At 49.9% G+C, this 26,260-nt stretch overlaps 12 protein-coding genes across 12 annotated transcripts; 6 read left to right on the top strand and 6 right to left on the bottom strand.

Annotated features, from left to right (window-relative positions):
- Positions 1-260: 260 nt before the first annotated feature.
- FTJAE_4969 (glutamyl-trna synthetase) lies at positions 261-937 on the top strand (the record flags this gene model as incomplete). The annotated part of the gene is made up of 2 exons (XM_037351427.1): positions 261-481; positions 532-937. 2 exons carry the CDS (start codon positions 261-263, stop codon positions 935-937), a joined length of 627 nt encoding a protein of 208 aa, XP_037207978.1.
- A 6,074-nt stretch (positions 938-7,011) lies between these two features.
- On the top strand, positions 7,012-7,695 carry FTJAE_4968 (apoptosis inhibitor ilp; the record flags this gene model as incomplete). Its single annotated transcript, XM_037351426.1, has 2 exons — positions 7,012-7,032; positions 7,090-7,695. The coding sequence occupies 2 exons, from the start codon at positions 7,012-7,014 to the stop codon at positions 7,693-7,695; spliced, it is 627 nt and encodes a 208-aa protein (XP_037207977.1).
- An 825-nt stretch (positions 7,696-8,520) lies between these two features.
- FTJAE_4967 (histone-lysine n-methyltransferase H3 lysine-4 specific) lies at positions 8,521-12,421 on the bottom strand (the record flags this gene model as incomplete). Its single annotated transcript, XM_037351425.1, has 3 exons — positions 8,521-8,624; positions 8,676-11,658; positions 11,738-12,421. The coding sequence occupies 3 exons, from the start codon at positions 12,419-12,421 to the stop codon at positions 8,521-8,523; spliced, it is 3,771 nt and encodes a 1,256-aa protein (XP_037207976.1).
- A 1,366-nt stretch (positions 12,422-13,787) lies between these two features.
- FTJAE_4966 (uncharacterized protein) lies at positions 13,788-15,144 on the bottom strand (the record flags this gene model as incomplete). The annotated part of the gene is made up of 2 exons (XM_037351424.1): positions 13,788-14,872; positions 14,931-15,144. The coding sequence occupies 2 exons, from the start codon at positions 15,142-15,144 to the stop codon at positions 13,788-13,790; spliced, it is 1,299 nt and encodes a 432-aa protein (XP_037207975.1).
- A 467-nt stretch (positions 15,145-15,611) lies between these two features.
- FTJAE_4965 (TPM2-tropomyosin) lies at positions 15,612-16,312 on the top strand (the record flags this gene model as incomplete). Its single annotated transcript, XM_037351423.1, has 3 exons — positions 15,612-15,629; positions 15,745-16,049; positions 16,150-16,312. The coding sequence occupies 3 exons, from the start codon at positions 15,612-15,614 to the stop codon at positions 16,310-16,312; spliced, it is 486 nt and encodes a 161-aa protein (XP_037207974.1).
- A 278-nt stretch (positions 16,313-16,590) lies between these two features.
- On the bottom strand, positions 16,591-17,296 carry FTJAE_4964 (nucleolar 12; the record flags this gene model as incomplete). Its single annotated transcript, XM_037351422.1, has 2 exons — positions 16,591-17,016; positions 17,084-17,296. The coding sequence occupies 2 exons, from the start codon at positions 17,294-17,296 to the stop codon at positions 16,591-16,593; spliced, it is 639 nt and encodes a 212-aa protein (XP_037207973.1).
- A 324-nt stretch (positions 17,297-17,620) lies between these two features.
- FTJAE_4963 (ER BIG1) lies at positions 17,621-18,609 on the top strand (the record flags this gene model as incomplete). The annotated part of the gene is made up of 4 exons (XM_037351421.1): positions 17,621-17,715; positions 17,779-18,113; positions 18,166-18,414; positions 18,470-18,609. 4 exons carry the CDS (start codon positions 17,621-17,623, stop codon positions 18,607-18,609), a joined length of 819 nt encoding a protein of 272 aa, XP_037207972.1.
- A 357-nt stretch (positions 18,610-18,966) lies between these two features.
- Positions 18,967-19,428, bottom strand: FTJAE_4962 (trm-112; the record flags this gene model as incomplete). The annotated part of the gene is made up of 2 exons (XM_037351420.1): positions 18,967-19,164; positions 19,243-19,428. 2 exons carry the CDS (start codon positions 19,426-19,428, stop codon positions 18,967-18,969), a joined length of 384 nt encoding a protein of 127 aa, XP_037207971.1.
- Positions 19,429-19,777: 349 nt separating this feature from the next.
- On the bottom strand, positions 19,778-20,762 carry FTJAE_4961 (peptidyl-prolyl cis-trans isomerase B; the record flags this gene model as incomplete). Its single annotated transcript, XM_037351419.1, has 4 exons — positions 19,778-19,917; positions 20,036-20,187; positions 20,249-20,375; positions 20,438-20,762. 4 exons carry the CDS (start codon positions 20,760-20,762, stop codon positions 19,778-19,780), a joined length of 744 nt encoding a protein of 247 aa, XP_037207970.1.
- A 558-nt stretch (positions 20,763-21,320) lies between these two features.
- On the top strand, positions 21,321-21,792 carry FTJAE_4960 (30S ribosomal S13 protein; the record flags this gene model as incomplete). Its single annotated transcript, XM_037351418.1, has 3 exons — positions 21,321-21,323; positions 21,379-21,423; positions 21,481-21,792. The coding sequence occupies 3 exons, from the start codon at positions 21,321-21,323 to the stop codon at positions 21,790-21,792; spliced, it is 360 nt and encodes a 119-aa protein (XP_037207969.1).
- A 218-nt stretch (positions 21,793-22,010) lies between these two features.
- Positions 22,011-23,635, bottom strand: FTJAE_4959 (membrane dipeptidase; the record flags this gene model as incomplete). The annotated part of the gene is made up of 4 exons (XM_037351416.1): positions 22,011-22,587; positions 22,640-23,012; positions 23,063-23,275; positions 23,332-23,635. The coding sequence occupies 4 exons, from the start codon at positions 23,633-23,635 to the stop codon at positions 22,011-22,013; spliced, it is 1,467 nt and encodes a 488-aa protein (XP_037207968.1).
- A 1,037-nt stretch (positions 23,636-24,672) lies between these two features.
- On the top strand, positions 24,673-26,033 carry FTJAE_4958 (tyrosyl-tRNA synthetase; the record flags this gene model as incomplete). The annotated part of the gene is made up of 4 exons (XM_037351415.1): positions 24,673-25,290; positions 25,341-25,407; positions 25,464-25,699; positions 25,761-26,033. 4 exons carry the CDS (start codon positions 24,673-24,675, stop codon positions 26,031-26,033), a joined length of 1,194 nt encoding a protein of 397 aa, XP_037207967.1.
- Positions 26,034-26,260: the final 227 nt, after the last annotated feature.

Below are 26,260 nucleotides of genomic sequence, written 5' to 3'. Positions count from 1 at the left end.
ATCATGATGTGACCGTGGTCCTCGGAGATAGTCCCACGGAGCACAGCACCCACGCACACTAGATCCAATGGGACATCTGCCAATGCTGCTGACTCATCTCACGACACCGTCCGAGACTTATCATCTTCATCACACACAGTTCAAAGTTATCCATACATTCTCGAATCTCACTCTTTTCTGTCCGCTAATCACTCAAAGTGTCCAGGACAGCATCCGAGTAGACAATTGGACAGTGTCAGACTATCCACAAAGGCCTCACAATGACCGAACATCTCCCTCCCCTCCCCGCCGAGTACGCCCGAGGCCTCGAGCTCATCGACGCTGCTCATGCCCAAGATTCAAGGACAGTCGAAGCCCCTGATGGAACCACGATCCCATTCGAGCTCAACTACGCTCAAAAGATGACCAAATGGCTCGCCCGCCGATGCCCCGACGCCAGCCCCGTTCTCCAGCTCGCCTGTCGAGCACAGCACTTTCGAAGGTAAGTGTCTGAAGCTCCTCCCGAGTCCCAATGCTTACAAACATGCACAGATGGGAGATCCCTCGAAGTAGCTACCCAATGACTCGTCCCGGCTACTTGACTTGGAGAGCAAAGCTCAAGGCCCAAGCCGCCACTCAAGTTGCCGAGCTCCTTGCCTCTCCAGAGATTCAACCCCCCATCCCCGAGGAGGACCGCGCCCGAGTGGCTGCCCTGATACGCAAGGAGAACCTTAAGGCGGACGAAGAGACACAGGTCCTTGAGGACACTGCATGCCTGGTCTTTCTCGACGATCAGTTTGACGACTTTGAGAAGAAGTCGGATCTGGACGAGGCAAAGATGATAGGCATCCTTCAGAAGACATGGGGCAAGATGGGAGAAAGGGGGCGGGAGCTGGCCCTCGAGATGAACCACAGCGACCGGGCCAAGGAGCTGATAGGAAAGGCACTTGCTGGCTAACCGAGTACAATACAGTAAAGTACACTACACTACACTACACACACTACAGTAGGCTTCGAACATGCACCTTGGCAGTTTACTCACTCGAGTTTGCCGAGACAAGACTTACGTACTAGCATATTTGGGACAGGCTGTACTGTTTCCAATTCGAGATGTGGCAGGCTTGCCAAGCACCCAAGGAGAACTTGCAGTACTGTATCTTTGGGAGAAGCCCAGTGAATTATGTCACGATCCTGCACGAACGAGATCAAGCACATGAGCGGCGTAGAGACTTGCCAAGATGCACTAGATCCACGACGCACGGTATCCGTACAATTCCTCGAGTATCATATCCCACCCTCCTTGCATTACGTTGATCCAAGGGGGAGCCGAGCCTCATATTGGTTCCATGGAGTGTAGTGTATTGTATTGTATTGTGAAGCGAAGATAGTTGAATCGATGACAGCAAGAACCCCTAAAATGCTGTCTCACAAAGTCCGACGAGATAAGGAGAAGGGCCAGTATTGTGCTGTGTTGTATGGATCGTCAGGATTGTGACGAGACTGAGCATGCAAGCCATGCAAGCCTTGCACTTGACATGTCCGTGATATTTCGGCCCCGGGACCCATTACCGATCCGAGACATTGCGACGGCAGCAGATCATTTCAACAGGGGCAGCAGATCTTGGTAAGAAACGGGTGTTTGTGTCACCCCAAGAGCTACCCCTGTTGTGGCGTTTGCTGCGACGGAAGCCAAGGAACCGTCATGTTTGCCAGCCACCTTTTGATTCATGGTTTCGTTTCGTTTCTTTTCCTAGCTTGTTAGACACGACTCGATAGGAGGATCCCTGCGGCTAGCCGTCATCCGTCATCCGTCACCCGCCAGCCCTACGGCTGTGCATCTGTCTCCTCTGACCATCAATCATTTCGTGGCTCGTGTGACATGACATTTGATCTATCAGTTCGACTTATGCTTTCGACCGGTAGCACAAGAGATCCGGTGTGTCCTCGATCACGCACAAACATGATCCTCCCTTTCTTTCATCATGTTCCCAGCCTACTGGAACCTTCATGCGCCCCATGTTTTCTCTTCTCTCTTTCGTGTTTCGTGTCTCGCTAACCGACCTGGGCGCGGAACACCCACCATCCGTAGGCAGGGCAAGTCTTTGTGGAAGACAATTGACAGTTGAGGCTCTCGGCTTCTTACATGATTGCTCCGAGATAAAACATATTTGATCAACAAGGCCATATTCTCTGCAATCTGCAATGATGTCAGGTGCAGGAGCTTGCTGCATTGAGAGGAGAATTGTCCAACTCCAAGTACCCTCTTGATATGTATGTATGATTGGTTCCACTCAAAACTGCAGTATGTGTGTAGGAGAGTGGCGCATAATTTTGCCCTTGACGTAAAGCTGCACGTTCACCCATCAAGTCTTTACACTATGATATGGCTTGATCTAACGCTTCGTTGGATTCCCTAAATGACTTTTGTCCATCAAGACACTGAACTCACGCCGCTCCAGCTGTCACATCATCGTACCCTCCAGGGCAAGGCAAGGGAGGCTGTCAAACCCTTGGGTCGGTAGTTTGACAAAATATATCCGATTGCCACTCCGAATTAGGCATGTCGTCTTAATGGCTCGCCCGAGAGTTGCAATGTGCTGTAACCCTACAGCTTTTCAGCCGATTCCAAACACAAACCGTTCAATCAATCGTTATCAGGACAATTGTAGTGGTTTTGTGGACCATCATGCGTGGCCCAAACAGCCTCAATATATATGATATGATAGCGTTTAACCCGTGAACAGCGGTTTTAAAGTTATATCGCTTACACAAGTGCAGTCGTACTACCCTCGCCGGACCGACTTGATCTGATGGCCACATGTACATGTCTTGGGGTTTCTGGACCACGACAGACTTGACATTGCTTTCGGGACCCAAGATCGAAACAGTGTTGTAAAGGTCACAGCTGAAAACTGTGTCACCCATTCTCCACCCTGTTGATAGGGGTTGCTCGAAGGAATGGTAACCGAGCCGCCAGAGCAGAGTTGCAGATCTAATCTTGAACTCTCTGAGACTGTTGGGTGCTGCCAATTTCAATCACTTTGAATACCTGGAACTGCCAGGGTTTGATAACCAATCAGAACAGTTGGAGGCACACATCGCTTGCATACTCCTCAGCTTTAACCGGGCGGCCAAGCTCTGCACTCAGGGTCGTTCCCCTAGGTTGGAAATTCCTGGGAGGTCCAGAACCTGCACCCATCTGCTTTCAGTCCGTTGCTGGGACTGAGCTGGGAAAAGTTGAGCGATCATGTAGTAGAGCTGCTGTATCAAAAGGAGTTGTCTTGGAATCGCTATCATTAGTGGCTCCCTCACAGGTCGGCCATCAGGAATACATACACTCGACTAATGCCAAGTGAAGCATGTAGCCTGACCCTCATGAGTACTGAAGCTGTAGTTGAGGGAGCTGAGCCAGACCCACAAACAATCCTTTCTCAGGCCGTAGTGATTGGGAAGTATGTGATGGGTCTGTTGCCCGCCAGTCCGCATATCGTCTAATGATATCGTGATCCTAGGAGCCATAACAGCGTTGCACTTTGTGGGTTGATTGTTCGTTCCTCTGTATCGTTACAATGCAAGGTCCGGCACGAGTCATGCCGAGTAAGAGTGTCGGCATCCATTGCGTGCCATCTGTGGGGTTCTCTAAGTCATCCCATGGACTGGGCCCTGGTCTTCTTTGAAAGGTGCCATCGCCTTGTTTGCTTTTTATGACCTTTGGCGGAGTGCATCCCGCTGTCACTCAAATGTCTGTATTGTTACCGTCTACTTGTGATGTTGGTGGGCCTCGGCCCTCTAGAGTATATATTTCCTGTGGATGAGAACTGATGGCCGATAGGACGGTTCGATGGTGTCGGGCACGGTGGCAGAGATGCTGGCCCGAGCCGTCTGGACCCTCATTGAGGCTATCGATATTGTTCTCGTCGAGTCAACTGACACCGGGTGGGTGGTTCCCAGATTGAGGCAACCTGGTGGCTGTACGGAGTAGCTGTCATTAGTTTGTGAGAGAACCGGCAGCTAAGAACCGTAGAACTGGGTCGTGAGGTCCGCGCCCCTATCAATCTGGAAAAGACATTAAAGATGTGAGGATTGACCAACCAAGTTGCTGGAATCAGCTTTAGACCCCTGTTGCGCCTCAGCTCTGATCCTAGAACAAGAGGGAACGATGCATTAGCGGACAAGACTCTTTCCAGGCCCCCGTTAAATGTCTTGGACTTGAGGAGGTCTCGTGGGCCAACCATCACCTTTGTTGAGTAATATTAAAATACACATGAAGACCGCTCATGCTTTTGATCTGCGCCGGGGGTGGAGACAGCATAGAGGGAGAGACCGGGGCTTCAGAAAGAGGCACGGCACGAAGATTTTCGTATACGGCAGAGAATAAGCTCTCATGAACTTAGGGATTGAACTCAAGTCGGCGATTCTTAGCGCAGTTGGCGAGCAGAGATAACAGACCAGTGAATGGGCTAAAGAATTTAGTTAGATATCCAAGCGCGTTTGACGGGAACGCCGTCAGGTCCATCCAAGGAACAGCAACCAGGTATGGATGGATACTACAGGGCCACGGACGATGACACGCAGTTAACAAGAACAGGGGCGTGAACAGCAAGACACAGGTTTGCAAGGGACCTGCACCACACCTGCGCTATCGTGAGTGGGCGCCGGTCTCCCGTGCACGGGAGTCGATCGACCGGGACTGAGTACTTGGAACTTGGTGAGGGCTGCGGCAGCCGAGGGAGTACCGTTGGATGCATGACGATTGCTTGATGTGCTTGAATGAGCGTGTGTGCGCATGCTTGTGCAACCATTGGCATGACGAGGTTGTCGTGAAATAGTTCTAATTGCGGATTGTGATAGCAAGTGGCTTCAATGGTTCGTTCTCCTGCTCGAATTGTCAAGAGCCTCATTTTTGATATGTGTCGCCTTCTGTACCGAGCAGACTGGTTACTCTCTGTACAGTACCTCTCTGCGGACGCGGAAAAAGAGGTTCCTTTCCAGCTTAGCTGTGCAGTAGCACCACAGCTAGACTCGGACAGGCGTGGGGTCTGCCCCAGAGCCAGACAGAGGGTATCGAATCGGTGGTTTTGGAGGGCGCTGGGATACCGTACAGTCCCTCGAATGAAGTTTGTCGGTGAGTGAATGACGGGCAATCCAGTATAGTCTAGTCTCGTTAGTGCATGCATGTAGCAGTCAGTGTCCAGGCTCAATGATGCTGCTCCCTCCCGCTGAAGAAGAAAAGTGAGGTTTGTACAGGGGCAGGGGGGGTTGAGAGAGTTGAGACAACCGAGACAAGGATGAGGTGCTGCTAACTTAGAGGCTCGCTTAGCACTGATCACTTGTCACTTAACCTCAACTCATCACTCACCCTGCAAAGTTTAGTTGTGTTTCGGCCTGACTGGGCATTGGTTCCAAGGTCAAAAATGGGCATTTTGAGAGAAACAATAGGTATCCAATGGGTGTAATGGAGGGTGTGGCAGGCTGAGAGGTACCTAACTGCCCTGTAAGGTACAGCAAGTACCTAACCTTCCCTACCTTACACATTGGATGCGGAGGTTACGTATGTATGTAGGAAAGTACGACTGACTATTATAAATTAAGTTTAGGTTGAGATGGATGGACGGAGGAAGGAGAACCAACCTCACCTTACCCTTTCTTTGCCTTACCTTGCCTCTGGTCCTTCCTGTTACCTCCTTCTTCTACCTCAGTACATCCTCCTGTTGATTGACCACTTTTTCGCCTCAACCTTGACCCATGACTTCCCATCTGTTATTGCTTCTTTGTAGCGTTACAATTTGAGGCAAGGAAGGTACTAATACACTCGGTATGCCTGCCTTTTACCCGGAAATATAATACCTGCCCAGACCCTTCCTGCTTCTTATATATCCTACCTTACCTACTACTTCATTTCCTCTATTGCTCTCTGCATCCCATTCCTTGTATCTATCGGGCTGTTTGTGGTTGATCAGCACAACTTAAGAAAAACAACCGAAGCTCCATCGTGTGCTTACATACTCTATTTTTATTCATGTTTTTGTCACATCATCCGCTGGCACCTTGTATTCCCATCTCCCTCTCCAATTACCCAACCATCTGATAAAAACAATATACCTATCTACCCTGACCTAGGTCCTAGGCCTTTGCGATTGGTCTCCACTGTCATTCTACCAACATCCATCAAACACCTTACATACAATGGTTGTTTGCTCGATCAGCAAATCTCCTACTGCATGAACTACTGCTATCTCAGAAGGCTTATTATCATATTTGTTACATACCATATCAGGTCAAGATTTACAAATCGTTGATTGATGTGTTTTGACTACTTCAGCCTCTGACTTGAAGCAGCATATATACCTACCTACCTTGTATACCGACGTATTTGGAGGTGCAGCACAGTACAAATCAAGCCAAGTCAAGTCGAAATATCACCGTGCGACACTCGCCTAGCTCGTCGTCCTCGGCCTCATTAATTGTCGACTTACACCGGGCCCATACAACCCACTCAAGAACCCCGGTGCTTCGACCAGCCAATCACCAACTCAGGACTTCTAGTTCATCTATTCTTTCGACTATCCTACTGTATCCGTACCTATCTCAGATTACCTACACTACGCGCCCCATCAAAGTCATATCCGCCTTCTCCTCATTACTTCAAGTGGTGGAACTCTCTCTAGTCTCTGCCAGTCCAGACTTATACTGCCGATCTTCTCGTGGGCCCTTCTGTTTCAACGCAGTTCAATTCAACGAATTGTTGCCAAGTGAACTCAGGTACCCGCTATCGGGTCATCATCTTCTTCTGGACCCTGAAATTCTTATGAGGGCTGTGACTTGGTGTTTCTGAGGGCCGACCTTTTTCAGTGTGAGGTAGTTTGGCGACGAGAGACAGTCGCTCTTAGCTTTGCCTACGTCTTTGACGCTTCGTCTTCTGCAACCATCACGATTCCGAGCCCCCCTGAATTTTATCACTACCCAAGTCTTCAGTACAACAGGTGCCTTGCCCTCATACCAGTCATAAAATAATTCTTACATTCGGCCATTATGTCAACACAGTTTCCAGTCGTACGTGGTTTGCTTACCAAGCCTCCAAAACTTAGTACCAAACTAACATATTAGTAGTTCCAACAAGACCAGTTTGACATTTTCGAATGGCATCCCAAGTTCCTATCTTGTCTTCGGTACTTTATTGATCATGCTCAGTATAGCCCAGCAGTTCAAACTGTTGCTGCTTGCGTCAACATTCTCCTCCCTTTCCAAAAAGGAAACCTACATCCTCTAACACCGACGCGCAATGGGCCCCCTTCATCTTCATCTTCCTCCAGAGGGTCAGTCCCTGGAAGTTTACCCTTGGGATCTACCTCAATCACTCTCATTCCTTACATTCGCCGTCTCATAGTGACAGGATTCGATACGCCCGCCGTTCTCCATGGATTCTTTGGCGACGATTGGGCGCTCGGAATTGGACGGGTTCATGAGAGTGAGCGCAGAAACTACATGTTTGCCGCTAAGAGTGATAACTGGCTGAGAGTCAAAACTCAATATGATATGGACGATGGGCAAACGGTCCCATTTCTGAGACCGCTACAGAACGTCACCGAGGAAGAGATACAGGCCGCTGAAACCAACTGGAGCGAATGGCTCGCAATGCAAGACTGGATGCTTGGGCCGAGGGCTCCGCCGGATCTCAGCGAGCATTTTGTCACGGTTAAGAAAGAACGTGACTGATCATATGGGGGACGTTTACAAGCACATATCTTACAACTGGCTTATGGTAAAAGGCAGCCGCTCCGGGCATATGATAGATGGACTGGATACGATGCTAAACTCAGCATATGGAACGAAACTCACTATTAAAGGAAGAAAGCAAGTAGATAGTCGAATTACTTTGATTAAGGGGTAAGGTAGGGAATCAGCACCTACACTTTAGCCCTTGCTAGCATAGCGATGCCAATTCACCGTTTTTGGACTCTTCTCACATGCAGGCCTTCTTGAGTCCGCTGTCATCTTTCATTTCCTTCCGCCAGAGTTACATAAACTCCGCATCTATCTGTGTTGAGTTGGCTCGGTATATACAGTAGCATCAGCCCGGCAGTCACTGATCCTAACCGACCCAAGATCAAGGTAGAAAACCCTAGCACCGGCCGGTTGAACGCCTCACGAAAGCTCGAGTACCCCCCTTTTCCTTTTCATCTTCAGGTAGTAAAACAAAAGTCCAGGTCCCTTTTCTCCGTCGACTTTATAAGATAGAACGAAACTGCAAAAGCAGCGCAAAGCATTCCGCCCACTATACGTGAGTATCTTCATCCCCAAAACCCATATGGGTTGACCAAGCGAGCTTTCTCTGAGCCATGAGTACCACACCCAATTTCTCTCCCAACGCCATGATGAAATGGATCCCGGCCCAATGCACATTTTGCGTCTTTGTGCTTTCAGGGGTAGTGTGCCCACAGACGGTGTGGTGCCAATAGTAGTAGCATGATGCAAGAGTTGAAATGCACGACGAAAAAGGACTTGCAAAAAGAAACAAAATTTAGAGGTATTATAGTAGTATCAGTTGAGGAAGCCCTTGCAGTTCGCTGTGCCGCAGAGGCAAGGAATGCGGTCTAGGCTACCGTACTCACGCTCAAACTTGTAATCGTACGTCAGTTCATCGGCTGTATGTTTGTTAGCATAGTGTCAGTGACTACGAAAGGGGGAATACGTACTCGTGGCAATGTCCTTCAGCGCATAGATGACAATGCGCTTGCTTCCCTCGACCTTGATGATCTTGGCAGTGCAATTAGGGTCACAACTGTGGTTGATGAAACGCGCAATACCACCCTTCTTTGTCGCGTCAATGACAGTATTGTCGTCGATACGGAATAGGTAACTGCTTCCAATGCCACTTTTAAGGTATCGGTTCTCGCGTATCTCGGCAATCTGCTGTCGAACTTGCTCTCCGACATACTCAATAATCATGTCATCCTTGGCAATGTTCTCCATAGCATATAAACCCCAGTTATGGATGGCTGAGCGCTCAAACTTGACGGGCTTCTTCCGCTTCTTGAGCTGGTTGAATTTGAAGATATCGGCGTCTTGGCCGAGTGTTTTCTTTTGGTCGTTGAGGTCTTGCACGTAGCGACGGTTGGAAGCGCGTTTGTTTCGTTCACTATCAGTAGCAGCTTGTTTTTCGATGGCGATTCTTGCTGCATCCTTGCCCGACTTGTTGCGGGCTTCAAGCTCCTGTCTTGCTTTCTGCACCTTGATATGGTGAGGTAAGTACTTAGACTTTTCAGAGTTGAGAATCTTTTTGACACCCTCCGTGCGTGCGCAGCCAGTAGGGTTCGGTACATAGTAGCCACCGATGGTGACCGGAGAATCCAACGTCCTGTTGGCAGAGTTGAGCTCCCTGATGCGGTTACGGGTCCATAGCCACAACTCTGGGTTGCCGATGTCCTTTGCAGTGAACCTTCTGGAAAGTTTGGAGACATCGGGTATATCGCTCTGACCAATTGCCAGTCCTTGAAAGAGTGGTAAATCAGGCTTGGCGCCATCGGGTAGCGCCAGTGCAGGAGTTAAGGGTTCTGTTGACAAGAGTTTCTCGTCATACTTCTCCGTGACAACCTCTTTTGCGGTGGGCTTTTCGGTGATCGCTACAGCCTTCTTAGCATTAGCCTTTGGAGGTCCCACAGCTTCCTCCTCGTCACGTTGAGACTCTGTCTCCGCCCGAAGGTCCTGAGCCTCGAGCTCCTCAAAAATCTTTGGCTTCTTTGCCCTGGATGGTCGTTTCTTCAGAGGTTTACCGACGACTGAAACTGGCGTTTCGGATCGGGATATTCGACTGTCAATGTCGTCACCTGTTTCTGGTTCGGGTATTATGTCCGCAGAGCCTTCGCGCGTCTCAAATCCAGACCCAAGCGCTGTGAGCCTAACGCCAAACAATTCCTCATCAGACTTCTTTTGACGTTTGAAAGCCGATTCCACTGATTCTGCCAACTTCCGCTTTCTGGAATGAGCAGAATCTGCTATGGCGAAGCTGGCTTCGGTCATAGAATCGTCCTCGCCTTGCTCCCATGGCACAAAGTCATCCTTGGACGCCTCGTCATCAGTGCTCATCCGGCTGCGAGGTCGCGATTCAGCCTCTTCTGTCTCACGCGCCAACAGCGTACGAGTGTCCGTGTCGTCATCGGACTCGGCATCACTATCAAGGCCTCTGAGACGGTGATGCAGCGAACGGAAGGGATTCCGAGCAACAGGTGGCCGTTTTCGCGCGAAGGGGTCAACAAAAGCGTTCTTTTGCTTGACCTTGGTTTTGCGAATTCTCGGCAGAGCTTTAGGTGCAATTCGACCGGTTGGTCGCTCAATTGGATCAGCTCGGGAGTTGGGAGTTCCTACACGTGAGCTGTCATTGCCATCTTCGACACTGGCCATCTCCTGCAAATCATCAGGATGCTCAATGTTCAACTTCCGGCGCTTAGCGGCATGGTTGGCAGGATCCAGGAAATCCGAGAGAGCTGGTGCGGCAACCTTGGTGCGAATGTGTCGAATCAGATGTTCTGTCATCTCACGTCTAACAACCTCCACAGCCTCGATCACCGGATCAAAGTTCTTAGCTCTTTGCTTCTTCTCCTCTTCAAGGTCTGCTTCCTCTTCTCTTCGCCGCCTTTCCTTCTCGTCGCGATATCGGGGCTCGGGATTTGTTTTTCGCTCTGGGCTTGCACTGGATCGTCGGTGACTCGAGGGGCCATCTCGGTGGGGACGAGGTAGGCATAATTGCATGGTCATGTCATAATTGAAAAATTCGGTGTGGTTAACAGCGCGAAAACATCGCTCAGCTTCTGACTTCCCGGTGAACGAATTGCGGAACACGATGAAGTAGCCCGACTTATCGACTCGGATTTCTTCAAATCCGTAATTCTTGAGCCGTTTCTTCATGTGTGGAAGAATACTTGGTAGTACTGGGACACTATCGCCTGTAACGTAAATATATGGATCGTCCGCGAGTTTTTGGGTAAGGTTTGAAGATTCGAGATTGAGACCTTTTTGTTGCGAGGGAGTTAGAGAGAGTTGTGGTGCGCTCGAGACTACAGGTTGTCGCTGTGCTGAGGGACCCTTAGGAGCGGTTGGGGGAGGTCTGGTGAAGACAGGAGCGGTTCCAGACTTGGGACCAGTCGGAGGAGCTTTGGCTGCAAGAGCAAGTCGCTCTTGTTCCTTCTTCTCAAGCTTTTCCTTTTCTCTCTTGAGGTGTTCTTCCAGCATACGTCGGCTTCTGCGCCCTTCCGCATCATACTCTACACGGACAATGTCGGCGTCAACCTTAATGCCTCGAGTCCGTACAGCTCGGCGAGCTGCCTCCATAGCAGAGACGGGAGGTCGGTCAGTTCGCTTAGAGTCCCGATATCGGATTGTCGCAAATCCAAGATAGCTGCCAGTTTCTGGGTGCATCTTGTTGCTGCTCTCTGCAATTTCACCAAAGGTGGCAAAAATGGCCGTCACTTTGCTGAAAGGAACAAGCGGATTGTACCTCGTCACTACAATCTGCGTGGGTGGACCAGGACCAATCGATGTCTTGGAATCATAGGGATAGGGCTTGATGTTCTCGGGTGCTGTTCGCAAACGCGATTTAGGGAGGTAGTAATCGGTATTGATATAACCGAGGCGACCGTCCGACTTGGCCAGTCGAGGGTCTTTAGGGGGGGCGTCATCGTCCTAATCATTTTCATTAGCCATGAGTCTTTCACCAAAGATGACGCCCCCCCTAGGGAGGGATATTTATAGTTATACGTACTCGACCGAACTCCATGTATGTCGGTTTCGCGTTCTTGCTGACGCTCTTATTGTGTACTCGATCGAGGAGCGGATCATAGGTGCACTTGAGGCCCTTGACGGAGGGCATGGGATCTCGAGCCGGAATGCGCTCATTGGGAAGGAGTCCGTCTGATATCGAGCCATTAAAACCAACGGCGGGTGAGTTTCGGGAGGACTGTCTCGCGGCCCGATCGGCAGTCAGACATGTAGACATGTCTGGCTTTGTGGTGGCCGAAGCCAATGAGTTGGGAGAATCTTTGGAAGCGATGGGAGTAAGGCTCGAGGTGGGAATACGGGACGAAGCTGAAGTTGCCGCGGCACCGTGGCGGGCGGTTGTGCTAAATATTGATGAGGCCGTGCTACTGTATGAGCTAGCCGAGTCGACAGTGCTGGGAATGTCTGTGAATGGTGATTCTGTATCTTCGGGCTGTGCGGGCATAGTATCCGACGATGAAACAGTGCCGTTCTGGCCAGGATTCGCGTCTGCGTCTGACGCAGCTGATGTTGATGTAGGGTCGCAGGCGCCGGTCATAGAGGCCGGTGTCGACCCAGGTTTGGATTGTTCGCGATCTCTATTGAGGTCTGGACGAGTCTGGGACTGTGCCTTTACCTTTGGAGCGGTGGGGAAGAATTGCGCGAAGCTCGCGCCTGGCGGGCGAGTCATCGTGACGATGCGCTCTTCCTACTTCTTCCCCCGTGCTCTTACCATGATATCCTTAAACTGAAGCGTTGAGTGTACACCTAACGGTGGGATAAAGTCTGTCTCGCGGCGATTCCAGACAGGTTGTTTTGAGCAGCGTAGCGATGAAATTGAAGAGATTGGAGGTGAGAGAAATGCTTCACGCGACCGAGGGATGCTGAGGTTGAATGTGGCGGAGCGGCGTCACCGACCGACTCTACGAGTAGTAAAGGAGTAGAAAAAGTCGTCAGAGCGTAAACAAGCAGACTGACTCAAACGGTTGATGCGCGCGACAAAGGTGGTCGCGATGAGGGATAGCTATGTCCAGAGTGTCGAGAGAAACGAGGGGGGGAAATTGGTGGGAGAATGAGAAAAAATGGCTGACAACCAAGGAAGTTGACGTTCGCTTCGGTCTGCTTTGCTTTGACTTTTGGTTCAGGGATGAGTAGAGTGAGTTACTTCTAGCGTAGCGGTAAGGTCCAGTGTCAAATGAGAGGATCGCCCAGCCACAGTTTGAGTGGCTTGGAGGTTTCTTGCAGCTTTTGATTGGATGTTGTGTTTGGATTGATACACGGTTGGTGGGTGGGTGGGTTAGTGTTTGGTTGCCAATTAACGCGTCCCACAAGACTTCAAGTATCGGACTGGCACTGGCACCGCGTCAGTGGACTTAGGTTCGGGTGGTAGTTATTGGATTGGATGAATCGGGTTGTCCGTTATTTTGCTGCAAACTCCCTCGCGCTTTGGCATTGGGCTTCAGTGTCCATTTGTCATAACCAATGCGGTACCTCATCTTATATGTCCGTACCTTGTTCACCGTTGTTTGAACCATTCGCTTACAAGGTGCCTTATTTGGAAACAAGGGAGATGTCATCATGCATGAAAGCGAGGCCTTTGTCCCAAGGATTCCATCTGGTCGAAAAAACAAAGATGAAAGAGATTATTCCCGGTAAACAAAGGCAAGACAACATATTTTTATGAATTTTTGTCAAGAGAAACACCGCAAATAGCATCAATCCGTGATATCCCAGATGCAGCTTGCCAAATTATTGTGCTAGAAGATAATGTTTTCATCATAGCTAACCTGTACCATTTCACATGCACGCCAAGACTCTTTACAGCTGTGGAAACGTGCCTCGAAAACCATATCAAAGTACAAGTCAGGTCAAGTCATTAACAAATTGATCCATGTGAATATTTCGATTTGAACCATCTGGCATACAGACATAAAAGAAAGCACGGCCATTGCGACCTCTCAATCCAGAACCTTCCAAACTCCGTCTCGTCGCCCATATTAATATCGCGACAAGCGTCTTCCCAAACGCCAAATATTTTAACAGTACAAGATGATGGCTTAAAAGTTCAGCTTCAGCTCAAACTCCTCCTCTTCATCGTCAGAGATGTCAAGCGGTTGGCTCAGAGGTGGGAGATCATCATCATCTCCATCCTCATCGAAGATAGACATGAACTGAGGTCTCGGCTTGGCTTCCTGCTGCTGCTTTACCGCCTGACGGAGACGAGCTGGGGTGATGGTAAGATCAGACTGAAGAGAGTTGACTGTCTCGACGGGCTTGACAGCACGCTGTGTTCCAACAGGTGCCGTAGGCCCGCGACGTTGAGCGTTGACCATTGAGGATGCTGATCTACCTCGGTTGTAGCCGATAGTGGTTCGGGATGCAGCAACGCCAGTAGCACTCTCTGCAGCCGATGTCTTGGCAGGCACCGCATTTCTGACGACAGGCTTCTTGCTCTGATACAAAGAGGTGAGAGGCTTTCGAATCTTTGTTGTTCGTGCCACACTCGAAGCCTTGCTGTTGCTACTGGCGTCTGAGTGGATGGACAAAGCAGAGGCAGCGCGCCTTGATGCCAGACTCGAAGGCTGCTTGGTTCGGATGCCTTTGGCCTTCCGCTCTGAGTCCGCAATAGTAGCCTTTGGTGCTGGTGCCTTGATTTGCACTTCGGTGTCTGAAAGATCGTCAGCGTTGAAGGTTAAAGCTGCCCTCTCTTGCTTGTTTCTCTCCTCCGCCTTGGCAGCAACCTTCTTCATTGTCTCTGCAAACTCCCGGTCTTGAAGCGAGACGCCATCATCATCGATTGGGTTGTAGAAATGCTGATAGTACCCCTTCATTATATTTTCCTTCTTCAAACCCTCGAGGGTCAGCATATCTTTAGGGAAGCAGTCCGATTCATATGGGAGATCCTTGGGCTTCGGCGGGGCATATTCCGGTTCTTCTTCCTGTGGCTCGATGGGCTTCTGTTCTTCCTTGAGTCGAATCTCGAGAGGTGCAAGATCCACTGATCGCTGCTTGGGCTTCTGTGCCGTGGGCTTGAGTTGCGTTTGCTCAATACCCTGGATGATGTTCTTAACACCACCAAGCTGTCCGTTCTTAGCCTTGGCATTGGTGGTCTTGTTGCCCAGAGGAGCTCGATTCTGGGTACCTGATAACACATCTCAAATTAGCGTATTGTTCTTTGTCCTGGAAAGAATCATGCGTACCCATTGGGGTGACCATGGCCTGTCGTGTTCCATTGCCTTTGTTCAGCGTCTTTACTCCACCCAGTCCGGTTTTGCCAGTAAAGGCTGTGGGAGCATTCTCATCATGCTGAGGAAATCGAGATGGTGTTTTTGGAAATCGTGTATTGTGTTGCTGTTTGGTCGGAACTTGCTGGCTAACGACCAGATTCTCTTGGTCGCGATGCGCCGCCAACATGATGGCTACTACGAGCGAATCAAGGATTCAGTATAACTTTGTCTTGTCTCCGGGATAGAATTAGGCAGATGTTGATCCCGTCATTGAATTCATTAATCAAAGAGGTAATTACGGTTGGAAGATGAAAGGGTCATTTGCTCATCTGCCAGGACCTTTACGGCCGGGATGTTTTGGTCGGTCTGTGCTGGCTGGCGGGGCAACCGCTATCTTTGGGTGCATGTTCCCTGAGTTTACAGTGGAAAGTGCCGGCATGTGAGCGCCACACCTCAACGACCGCCACAAGCCAATGGGGCTATACTCAGACGCGGCCTCCACCGGGGCAGCTGTGGAGGGGCATCACTCCTCCCCTTTCTTGATAGGTACTTAACCGCTTCATCTTACATCCGAACAACACGACCTCTGTCTTCATCGCCGGTTTCACTTTGGCCTTTTCTTCAATCTAAACAACCCTCTCGCCGCTTATCAAAATGGATCGTATCAAGGAGGTTAGTTGACCAAAAAGTTCCTTGCTACCCCGCCATGGCAACCTAAAAGGAACCGTTGTGGAGGGGTAAACTATCGTCGGTCGTCGGCCCATGCTAATATGGCGATGGTGGATAGAAAATGAACCAGCTTCGTCTGGAGGCCGACGAGGCCAGTGGAAAGGTTGAGGAGCTCCAGAGCAAGGTTAAGGTTCTCGAGCAAGAGAACCTGTCAAAGGAGCAGGAAATCACCTCTCTCCAGCACAAGAACAACCTCCTCGAGGGCGAGGTCGAGAAGCTTGAGAACGCCGTCAAGGATTTCAAGAAGGCCGCCGATGAGGGCCAGCAGCACGGTACTCAAAACGAAACTCTTCAGCGAAGGCTGCAACTCCTCGAGGAGGAGGCCGAGGATGCCGACAAGACACTCCGTGAGGCCAACGAGAAGTACGTTGAGACCCCCCAGCAAGCCCCCTTACCGCCATTTCCACAACCATCAAATTTGAGCACCATACATGATGCAACGACTGACATAGTGATTCTCCAGGCTCCGACAGACCGACGTCAAGGCCGGACACTTCGAGCGAAAGGTGCAAGCCCTTGAGAACGAGCGTGATCAGTGGGAGTCCAAGTACGAGGAGATGTCGCAGAAGTACACCACTCTCCAGAAGGAGCTGGAGGAGCTTCAGGCTGAGATTGGCAACATCTAATTTATCCTCAACCTTTCAAACACTCGCGTCGGATGCAGGATCCATGTTCGTTAGCATGTCCGCAGACATCAGTATACTCGTCCAGTTGTATGATGCCTTGGTTGCAGGTATTTCCAGGTGTTGGTCAGATGAGCGAATGGAGCAGTTGCCGCATGTCATGTTACGTTTCTACTACTAGCTGATTGAAGCTGGCTTTTCTCAAAGGGTATCTTTTGTAAATTGTGCGCTTCTTACATCCTTCTATGTTGTCCAAATCCATTGAGCTCCAACGTACTTTATCATGCCCTCCTCTTTGCCTTCTTGATTCTCTGCTTCTTATCCGTCAACTGCCTCTCGAACTTGGTCTCGTATCGGAACTTCTTCTTCTTTTTCTTGGGTTCCCGTCGTGACTTTACTTTTTGATCGTCCTTCGGTTCTTCAACCTTTTTGTCCTCCTCATTATCCTTGTCGTCGACTTGGGGTTTGTGTAATCCATCTCTTGTCACAGAAACAGATTCGACCGTGACAGTGGTATAACGATCTTCGTCGATGTACTCCTCTTCGTGATCAACAATATCCAGCTCTGGCTGATCAGGAAAACCGTCCCACTCCCTGTCTTCCTCGTCAGATTCCTGCTCAACTGCTCCAGCAGCTGCCGACTCCTGCAATAACCTGTTTACGGTCTGGACGTGCTCTTCGACATCGCGCTTTCGTTCTTCTCGTATCTAAGTAGAATAATTTAGTACCATTCGAAATTGAAAGTCGTAATTTCGCCTGAAAATTTGGGCGTACCTGTTTTCGCAATTCTAGCTTCTCCTGGCGGGCCCTCTTGGCAGCCTCTTCTTGAGCATTCTTGATACGCTGTTGCTTGCGCTTATGGAAACCAGTCAAATATTCCTGTCGCGCCTCGAAGTCGAAGTTAACCTCCTCGACAGCAGAAGTCATCTTTCGCTTCTTGGATGGCGGAGGCAGAATGCTCTTTTTGGGTCTGGGTTTGGCGAACATGATTGCTTATGTGCACGATAGTCGTGGAGTGCAAAGAAAAACTTGAAAACGTATCGAGTAAACTATTTGTTGGCTACAATAGTAAGAATAGGTAGCATCTTGAACATCGAAAAATCCACTGTCGCGAAACTTTCCCAGGGTAGCTCCACAACGGAATGGATCCCAGCTCTCACCGAGGTGTGCATATAGCGGGGCTTTGTATGTACCGGAATAGTTACGTAAGGTGGCTGCTACTGCATCAGCTCTCTCAATGCTAGCATTATCATCACAAGCTGGAATCGATAGGCAGACACAACGCCCAACAACCAGCAAATATCATCCGTGATGCGTCTTCAGATTCTCGCCAGCGCTCTTGCGCTCAGTGGTTCCGCCGCCGCGTTCTCAGACTCATGGCCATTGGTTATGTTTTCTACCTCCAAGTATGACGCGCGCCTCCGTGTCCTATCTATACTTGGAGCTCCCTACTGACAATGACGATCAAGGTTCTCCGATGCACCCAGCAACAACCACATCCAGACGCGATCCCAAGCTCTCGAGCAGGTTCAGGACCTTTTGACTTCATGTCCGACCGATAATTATGTCCTGATTGCTCACGAGGGTGTCAACGCCGCTGATCTTCGACGACCGAACTCCATGTCCAACCTTCACCATGCTATCGGCCGCAAGGACATCCAGGGCAAGTTTATTGTGCCCGAGGTTGTTGGCGAGTCGATCGATGCGCCTGCGATCCAGGACTATATCAAGAGGGCGTGTTACGAGCAGGCAAAGAAGGTCAAGCCTCATTCCACCGTAATCAAGGCTTCGACCAACGAGCAAGGTCCGTTATATGATGAAAGCTGCTTCGAGTTCAACTTCTGACCATATCACAGACGTTATCAAGCAGTGGGAGGAGAGTGAGCAATGGTTGAACGATTCATACACTGTACTTTTCGTTGGCATGCCATCTACCAAGGCCAAGACGGCCGCATCCAAGTCCGAGAAGACCATCTACGAGCCCGAATTCATCGAGCCCCTGCACATGGACTTGAAGCGCGATGTCTCGGGCAATGCAGAGAAGCCTGGCAACGCCACACGCGATACCCGTGGTCTATTTGAGAAGTACCAGTTCTTTACTCCTGGTAAGCTTCCCTGGCATAATTTGCGCACCCTTGACTTCGTACTAATTCGTTGTAGGTATCTTCATGGGAATCATCGCTGCCATTGTGCTGTTCTCCCTACTTGGCGTTGGTCTGCGGGCTCTGGCTAGCCTCGAGGTCTCCTACGGCGCTTTTGAGAAGGACATGGGCCCCGCTGCTCAAAAGAAGCAGCAGTAAGCCACTTGTACTAAATAAACGAGCGCTGTTCATGTATCGGTCTTCATTGTGGAATGATAGTTGTATATCAGATTACGGAGTTTGGGTTCCTTTGGTGCGACTTGATGGGAGGATTAGTATCGGCATGTAATGTTGCGAGCATCAGCTGTAGACAGGACATAGGGTCGGGGATCCAGATAAAGGGTCTTGGCCCAAATTTATTGAGTACTTTTTCCAGATGCGATTCAACGCTATTAAGACATTTAACGCCAAACTCCGTTATGACACCTCTGGTCACAACAACCTGACCTCTCTAGTGGTGATGCATCTCCAATGGGCTTTTGCAAACATAACTAATCTTGACTCGTATTGTCATCTTTACACCAGGTGGCTGGGCAGCAAAAAGTTGGCAATACCCTCCTTGACGGCGTATTCGTGCCCACAGTTGCCACAAACGAGTTTTCCCTCAGACATTTGAGTCTCGAGAAGAAGATGGTGAAGATCCTTGAGGGTCTTCTCATCAGCTCGAAGCTCAACTGCTGTGGGAGGCTGTTCAGGGAGCTGAGGGAAACCCAACTGTAACATGGAAGCGTCAGAAACTTGTTTCAACAACACACGGCGAGTTTCATGATCGCCCTGTTCTCGGTGACTCACCTCAGAGGCCGTTGTGCAAAGAGCCGTCCAGTCAAGACGGGGCAGCACGTTGAGGATCATGTCAGGGTTCAACTCAATATCGTCTTGGACAAGTTCAGCGTCCTTTGGGTGAAGAGGGTATGAGTCTTTAGAGGACTTGCAGGCCTTGACTGCGCAAGTGAGGAAGTTGAGGCTGAGGACCTTCATCTTGATTTCGGAAGAAAATGAACAGAAGAGGTGTTAAATAGGGTAGTCGTATAAGAGATCGAGAATCGTAAAATTGAAGTTGTCTTGTACTTACACAACTTTTTTTTCTTCTATGGCGGGGGAGGGACTTGGTGGTGAAGTGAGCCCCACGTGACAGGGGTGTTTTACTAGAGCTACGTGCTACAGCATTAACAAGACGGAATACATTGCCAATTCACCATAAATTTAAGCTATAATTCTACAATTGATAGGTACAAGTAGCAGTAGTTGGTATAGATCGAAACACGGATATGGTCTTGATATGGTCGGTGTTGTATTGTCTCTTATTGAATACTGAGTCTCGAGTCGCTTAGAATCGAGAGCGCTGACGGGCGTGGCGAAGTCCAACAAAGACAAGACCAGCAACAACGGCAAAGAGGCCAGCCTTCTGGAGAGGAGACCAACCAGCGGAAACCTCCTCCGCAGCGAATTCAGATGTGCCGTAAAGGTCTAATTGAGGCGAAGGCTACGCATCAGCAAATCCGGCCTTTTTAGGATTATCAATGAGGGCGAGGCAACGGACTGGTGCAAAACAAGAGTGTTGCCTCTTAGAGCTCAACGTGAATACCTTCAGGGGGAACATCAAGCTCGCCGCTCTTGGCGATCTTGACCGCCTCGACGGGTCGGTCGGCACCGCCGGTCTTGGTGTTCTCGATCTTCTCGATGATGTCGTAGCCCTCGAGGACCTCACCGAAGACGACGTGCTTGCCATCGAGCCACCTGGAGATGGTTGTTAGTATTGCGATTGCAATTGGTTCGTTGGAGATGGAGTTGCGCTTACGAGGTGACAACGGTGGTGATGAAGAACTGGGAGCCGTTGGTGTCGCGACCGGCGTTGGCCATGGAGAGGAGACCCTTCTTGGTGTGCTTGAGCTTGAAGTTCTCATCCTTGAAGCGGTCACCGTAGACTGAAGGCAAATGTTAGCAATTGATGGATGGATTGGACCGAGGCGAAGCTATCGCAACATACTGGACTTGCCACCGGTGCCGTCACCCTTGGTGAAGTCACCGCCCTGGATCATAAAGTTCTTGATGACACGGTGGAAAGCAGAACCCTCATAACCAAAGCCCTTCTCGCCAGTAGCCAGAGCGCGGAAGTTCTCAGCTGTCTCGGGGACAGTCTTGCCGTAGAGGCCCATAACGACACGGCCGAGCTTCTGGTCGCCCTGCTCAATGTCGAAGAAGACCTTGTGGGTGATCTTGGGGCCCTTGGCAGCCTCAGCTGTCTGGGCGAGGAAGAGGAGGCCGAGCCCAAGGACCAGGGCCGACACGAAAAGGCGACGAAGATTGAACATGATTGTTGTTTCTCTGATGATCAAAGAATACAAAGACGGAGGCAGAGAAAGGGAAAGGTTGGAGAGGAGGGACGGGAAGGGACACTTATACCGTAGAGATAGCCACTGACCGGGGGGAGCTGGTCCCCGCTGCGTGCGCGATTGGGGGACTTGAACGCTAAACTACCTGCAGATGGTCCCCGCTGCCGGACTGGGAGTGGAGAGCTCACTCTGCGTTCCAGCATGTTTCAGCGGCTAAAGCCACCAGAGGAGCGAGTTCTTTCATTGGTGCCCTGCGCATCTAGGGCCGTGAGGCGACAGAAAAGACTCGACATGATGAATATGGGCTTGAACGTAGAGTTACACTAACTTTTAAGTCAGAGCCTCATTCCCCTGTCGCGGCTCACTTCTCCAGTGGACCCCGCCGTGCTGGAGCTCCTTGGTGGCCGCCTTGTACATTTCAGTGCAGCAATTAACCCGAGTTTTACCGAATTGTCCATCTTTTCCAACTGCACGTCTGGTCGGCTTCGGTTTGGAGATCTAGGCATGCGACTGTGATACCCACGATAATCTGTCACCATGGTACGTTAGCACACTGTTCTTGTCCCTCAAACAATTGGAGTTTGACAGTCAATAGGTTTTCCTCGCAGGGGTCAGCTTCGGCGACCAGAAGCTCGTCAAGGTAAGTCTGGCAGTAACCGAGTGCTCTCATCCATTCTCACACCATACCCTCCGATAGAAAGCCCTCGAGTCCTTCTATGCTCTTGGGCCCACAGTATCTGCCCGAATTATGGCAAAATACTCGATTCACAAGCTCGCCAAGGTCGGATCCCTCGCTCCTAGAACCGTCACTTCCATTACGGCCGAATTATCACAAATGACCATCGAAACGGACGCCCGCCGCTTGTTGCAAGAGAATATTCGACGACTAAAGGATATGGGATCATACCGGGGTAGACGCCACGCAATGGGTCTGCCAGTCCGTGGTCAACGAACAAGGACACAGACGGCGACGGCCAACAGGCTCAACAGGGTGGAACGACGAGGTTAAGCGTATCATTGGAAGAGTGGGTTACCTGGAATTGGGTATGAATATCGGCGAATATCCCCCGAGAGGATGTTATGGCATGTCTAAATGCTAGAGAGAATACACCGAGGAGAAACGACCAAGCCAGGCTCTCTCCTTGTCATACAAGACTTGTATATATAATGTACGATCAAATGGAAATGAATTCTATATGGCCGTGTTCAAGCGCGGCACCAACAACTTTACGCATGTTCCAAAGAAGCCTCTTGAGCTTCGTCAAACTTCATCTTGGGCAAATCATCCTCCAGGGGCAGCTTTCCTTTGGCCTGCAACTTAGCAGCAACAGTATCGACATCTTTCCACACACGCAGCAGATTACCTCCTACAACCTTGGCTGCATCAACGTTGCTGACACCCTGTCGAAGGAGTTCGGCGATCAGGTCAGGATATTTGGTGACGTCTTCAAGGCCTTCAGGAATAGATGGAATGCCGTCAAAGTCGGTACCGATACCAACATGATCGTAACCGATCAGGTTACCGATATATATAATGTGTTGAGCTGCGTGTGCAAGAGTCGAGTTCTGAGGATAAAACTCAGGAAGACCATTCTCATTTCCGGTGTCAACACAAGAGATGAAGTCAGGGGCGATGTTGACCATGACTAGGGAGTTCCGCTTCTTGACGAGTTGCAGAACATTGTCCTTGACGTTTCGAGGATGAGGGCAGACGCTCCAGGCGGAGCTGTGAGAGAAGATGATGGGGGCTTCAGAGCCAGCCCATTCATCCTTGCCGCCTAGTACATCCAGCATAGTATCCTCACTGGTAGTCTTGGTTAGGATTGGGTTCATGGCCGGAAGTGAGTCCAACATACCTGACATGAGAAAGATCAACAATCATGCCGATGCGGTTCATCTCAGCGATAAGCTTGCGACCTAGGGGGCTCACGCCTCCCCACAACGGCTCAGCCTTCCGATCAGGGTCTGGCAAAATCGCAGCATCGGCAAATTTGTTGTGACAGTTATGAGTCAAGGTAGCATACCGCACACCGAGCTCATGGAAACGACGGAGGTTAGACACCTTGTTGCCAATTTGATGTAGACCCTCGATACCAAAGGGTGAGATGAGCTTGCCCTGCTTGAAGGCCTCAAAGGCATTGGAGCTGTCAACCTTTTCAGAGAAGTGGCTGGGATAGGCCGCCTGCAGCCTGCTCATAACATCGATCTGGTCCAATGTGAACTGTACGCCTATATATGTAATTAGCAAGCCATATGAATCAAGAACCATGACAACTTACTCGAAGCATAGTTCTTGTCAGAGAAGTCGGAGCCATTTGATGGACATGGAGCAAACAGACTCCAAAATGCACCACCACTCTGACCCTGGCGAAGACGATGCAAGTCAACATGTCCAGGGAGCCCACCCTGCTCGAATGGCTGGGTGAAGTTGTCATCATAAATCTGGTTGCCATATGCGAAACGTAGCACGATTGGAAAGTCAACATGCCCGTCTGGAGTTACTATGTCAATACACATCTGATCATGACAAGGGTGCAGGTCTCCATACCTATCAATGGCGTATGGCTGAGGATATGTCGTGCTCGCTCCTCAGGCGTTCGCAATCCGTTTCCATAGCGAGGAACACCATTGTAACGATTACTGACTGGCCGATGCAACAGACTGAGTCCTAGAAGTGCTAAGAAAATAGCTATGATAGTCTTTCGAGGTGTTAATTTGGGCGTAGAGGGAGCTTCATGATGTGAGCCTGTATGAAGCTGGGACAGTAGGCCTCCCTTGACTGATCTGTTTGCGCCCCTGGTTCTCGATGACCGAGTGGTATTGTATGATAGGAGAGGTTCCTGCCGCCCCATTGTGATGACAAAATGAAATGAAGAATGAATCAATGTAAGGAGAGATTGGTGTGAATAAGAAAGTGATATGACGCTGTAGATGAGTTGAAGTCGTTGAGTTGGGCAAAGTTAAAGGGCACAGGGATCAAGATGTAACGCCCTGAACTCACGGGCTGACAAATACGGTACGCTCAGACTAACTGTCAGTTGTCCTGGGACTCAATTCGAACAACAAGAAGATAGGTAGTCAAATTAAATACAAGACATGCCATTAAATCTACAGATTTCTTAGGTAGCTGACACGAAAGATTCTGGACATTTGATTTGGGAGAACGATAGAAAAAAAGAAACTCCCCGAAATCTGATTCGAACAGGCAACCTTTTGATTTGAATGACTCTGGCCAAGCCATGGAGAGGCTAACCACTTCTGGGTAGAGGAGCAGCGGACACTAACTTTATGAGGCATAGCTTCACATATCAACCACGAAAGAGGACATCGTCAAACACCATCATCGCTCTCATTGCCTTACGTTTTTACTATTATCTTGCACTCAGTCCCCAGTCACAGATCAATACATGGTGCTTAGTAAGAGAAGGATCACATAGAAGCGAGGGATAGTCTGAGTACTCAGGTTCCAATCAAACGGCTTGAAATTTTTGAACACAACTGTCTGCTTCAAATGAAAGGTGGAGGCTGCCTCAGAGCTCGCAGGTACTTACATGGCTCTACCGTTCCGAGATGTCCGTTAAGGCATTTCCAGTAATTATGCATAGAACAGTTATGTAAGGGCTGTGCAAGCGCTGAGGGTATGCCACTACGGGGAGCCCCGAAAACCAAGAGCGCAGTTTGAGCCCCACTCCAAATCCGTTATGACACCGTAACTAAAATGGAGACACCGTTTTCTAGAGTTGCAGGGACTAACTTTATGATCGGAAAAGCCAGGTTCCGATTCCGGCGGGGTGGTTCTTAAGGTTAGTGGGTGTGACTCCCAACGTCGACTTTTGGAGGGGCAGGCTTGAAGTCAATCGATCTTTGTACAATTCCTTAGGTACGCAAGATGTCGAGTCAGTCAACAGAAGAGAGGCTCGCCCTCATCAAGGAAAATCTCGCCGAGGTCCTCAATCCCGAGATTATCGAGTCCATCCTCGCCGAGGGCAAAAACCCCAAGATCTACTGGGGTACCGCTACAACTGGCCGCCCTCACTGTGGTTACTTTGTGCCCGCCGTCAAGATCGCGCAGTACCTCGCTGCCGGTTGCGAAGTCACTGTGTTGCTTGCCGACATCCATGGCTTCCTAGATAACCTGAAGGCTCCGATTGAGCTCGTGGAGAAGCGCGCCGAGTACTACAAATTCGTTATCACTGAAATGCTCAAGGCTTGTGGAGTCCCTACCGATCAGCTGCGCTTCGTCTTTGGAAGCTCCTATCAAAAAACCGCCGACTATGTGATGGATCTCTACAAGCTTGCCTCAGTGGTATCCGAGCACGATGCCAAGAAGGCTGGCGCTGAGGTGGTCAAGCAGACTGGCAATGCGCCCCTGAGTGGTCTAATGTACCCTCTACTACAGGTATTGGATGAGCAGTATCTCGACTGCGACGTTCAGTTTGGTGGTGTCGATCAGAGAAAGCTTTTCACCGCTGCCACTGAGTGGTTGCCCAAGCTCGGATACCGAAAGGTGCGTTTGTGCCCTTTCTTGGATAAAATACTGTATACTGACTTTATAAGCGTGCCCATCTCATGAACCCCATGGTTGCTGGCTTGAACGGAAACAAGATGAGCTCAAGCGATGAGAGTAAGAGCTTCGTACCGACACCCCTGGTGTGAAAAATGCTAACAGATGACTTTTAGACAGCAAGATCGACCTCCTTGACGCACCTGATGTTGTGGCTAAGAAGATTCGCAAGGCAGAGTGTGTTCCCAAGGAGGTTGAGGGCAACGGTGTCCTTGCACTTGTGGAGTATGTCTTGCTGCCAGTCTCTGGCTTGAAGGCCGGTTCTCGATCGTTCAAGGTCGAGAGGCGTGAAGGCGAACCCCTGGTCTACAGCGATATCCAGAAGGTTCACGAAGATTACCGCAACGACGTGGTATGTTCTCCTAATGGATGATGTAATTACTGAAGACGATCACTGACGCGATGTGTTCTAGTTGACACCCCAAGACCTGAAGGCTGCCGTGACCAAGGGATTCCACGAGCTTATGAGCCCTATCCAGGCTGAATTCGAGGCCTCAAGAGAGTGGCAGGAGGTCACATTGAAGGCCTACCCCCCACCCGCCAAGAAGGAAAAGAAGGTCAAGAACAGGGGAACCCGATTCCCCGGAGCCAAGGGCGGTGAGAACGCCGAAGCCGAAGTGACAAAGAAAGCCGAGGACTTGACAATCAAAGACGTACAGGCGGCTGAGGCCAACCCTACCGCATAAGGAAAACTCAAAAATGAAACAAAGAGAAGAAACATCTTCCAAAATACAAACAGGGTCACATTTACGATTAGCGATTCAATGATGTTAGCAAGAGTCTGAGATAAACAAAAGTGTTCAGTAGCCAAGTAGAAAGACTAAGATGAAATGATATATTGAAACATGTAAAGAATTATAAATTAGTGCCAAAACTATCTGAGTGAGATATTGGTTTTTCTCCAGCTGCGAAA

Source organism: Fusarium tjaetaba, assembly GCF_013396195.1.
Source record: "Fusarium tjaetaba strain NRRL 66243 chromosome Unknown NRRL66243_c0000092, whole genome shotgun sequence".
Taxonomy (NCBI): domain Eukaryota; kingdom Fungi; phylum Ascomycota; class Sordariomycetes; order Hypocreales; family Nectriaceae; genus Fusarium; species Fusarium tjaetaba.
Note: the sequence above shows the minus strand (reverse complement) of the source record. Positions and strands in the feature narration are given on the sequence as shown.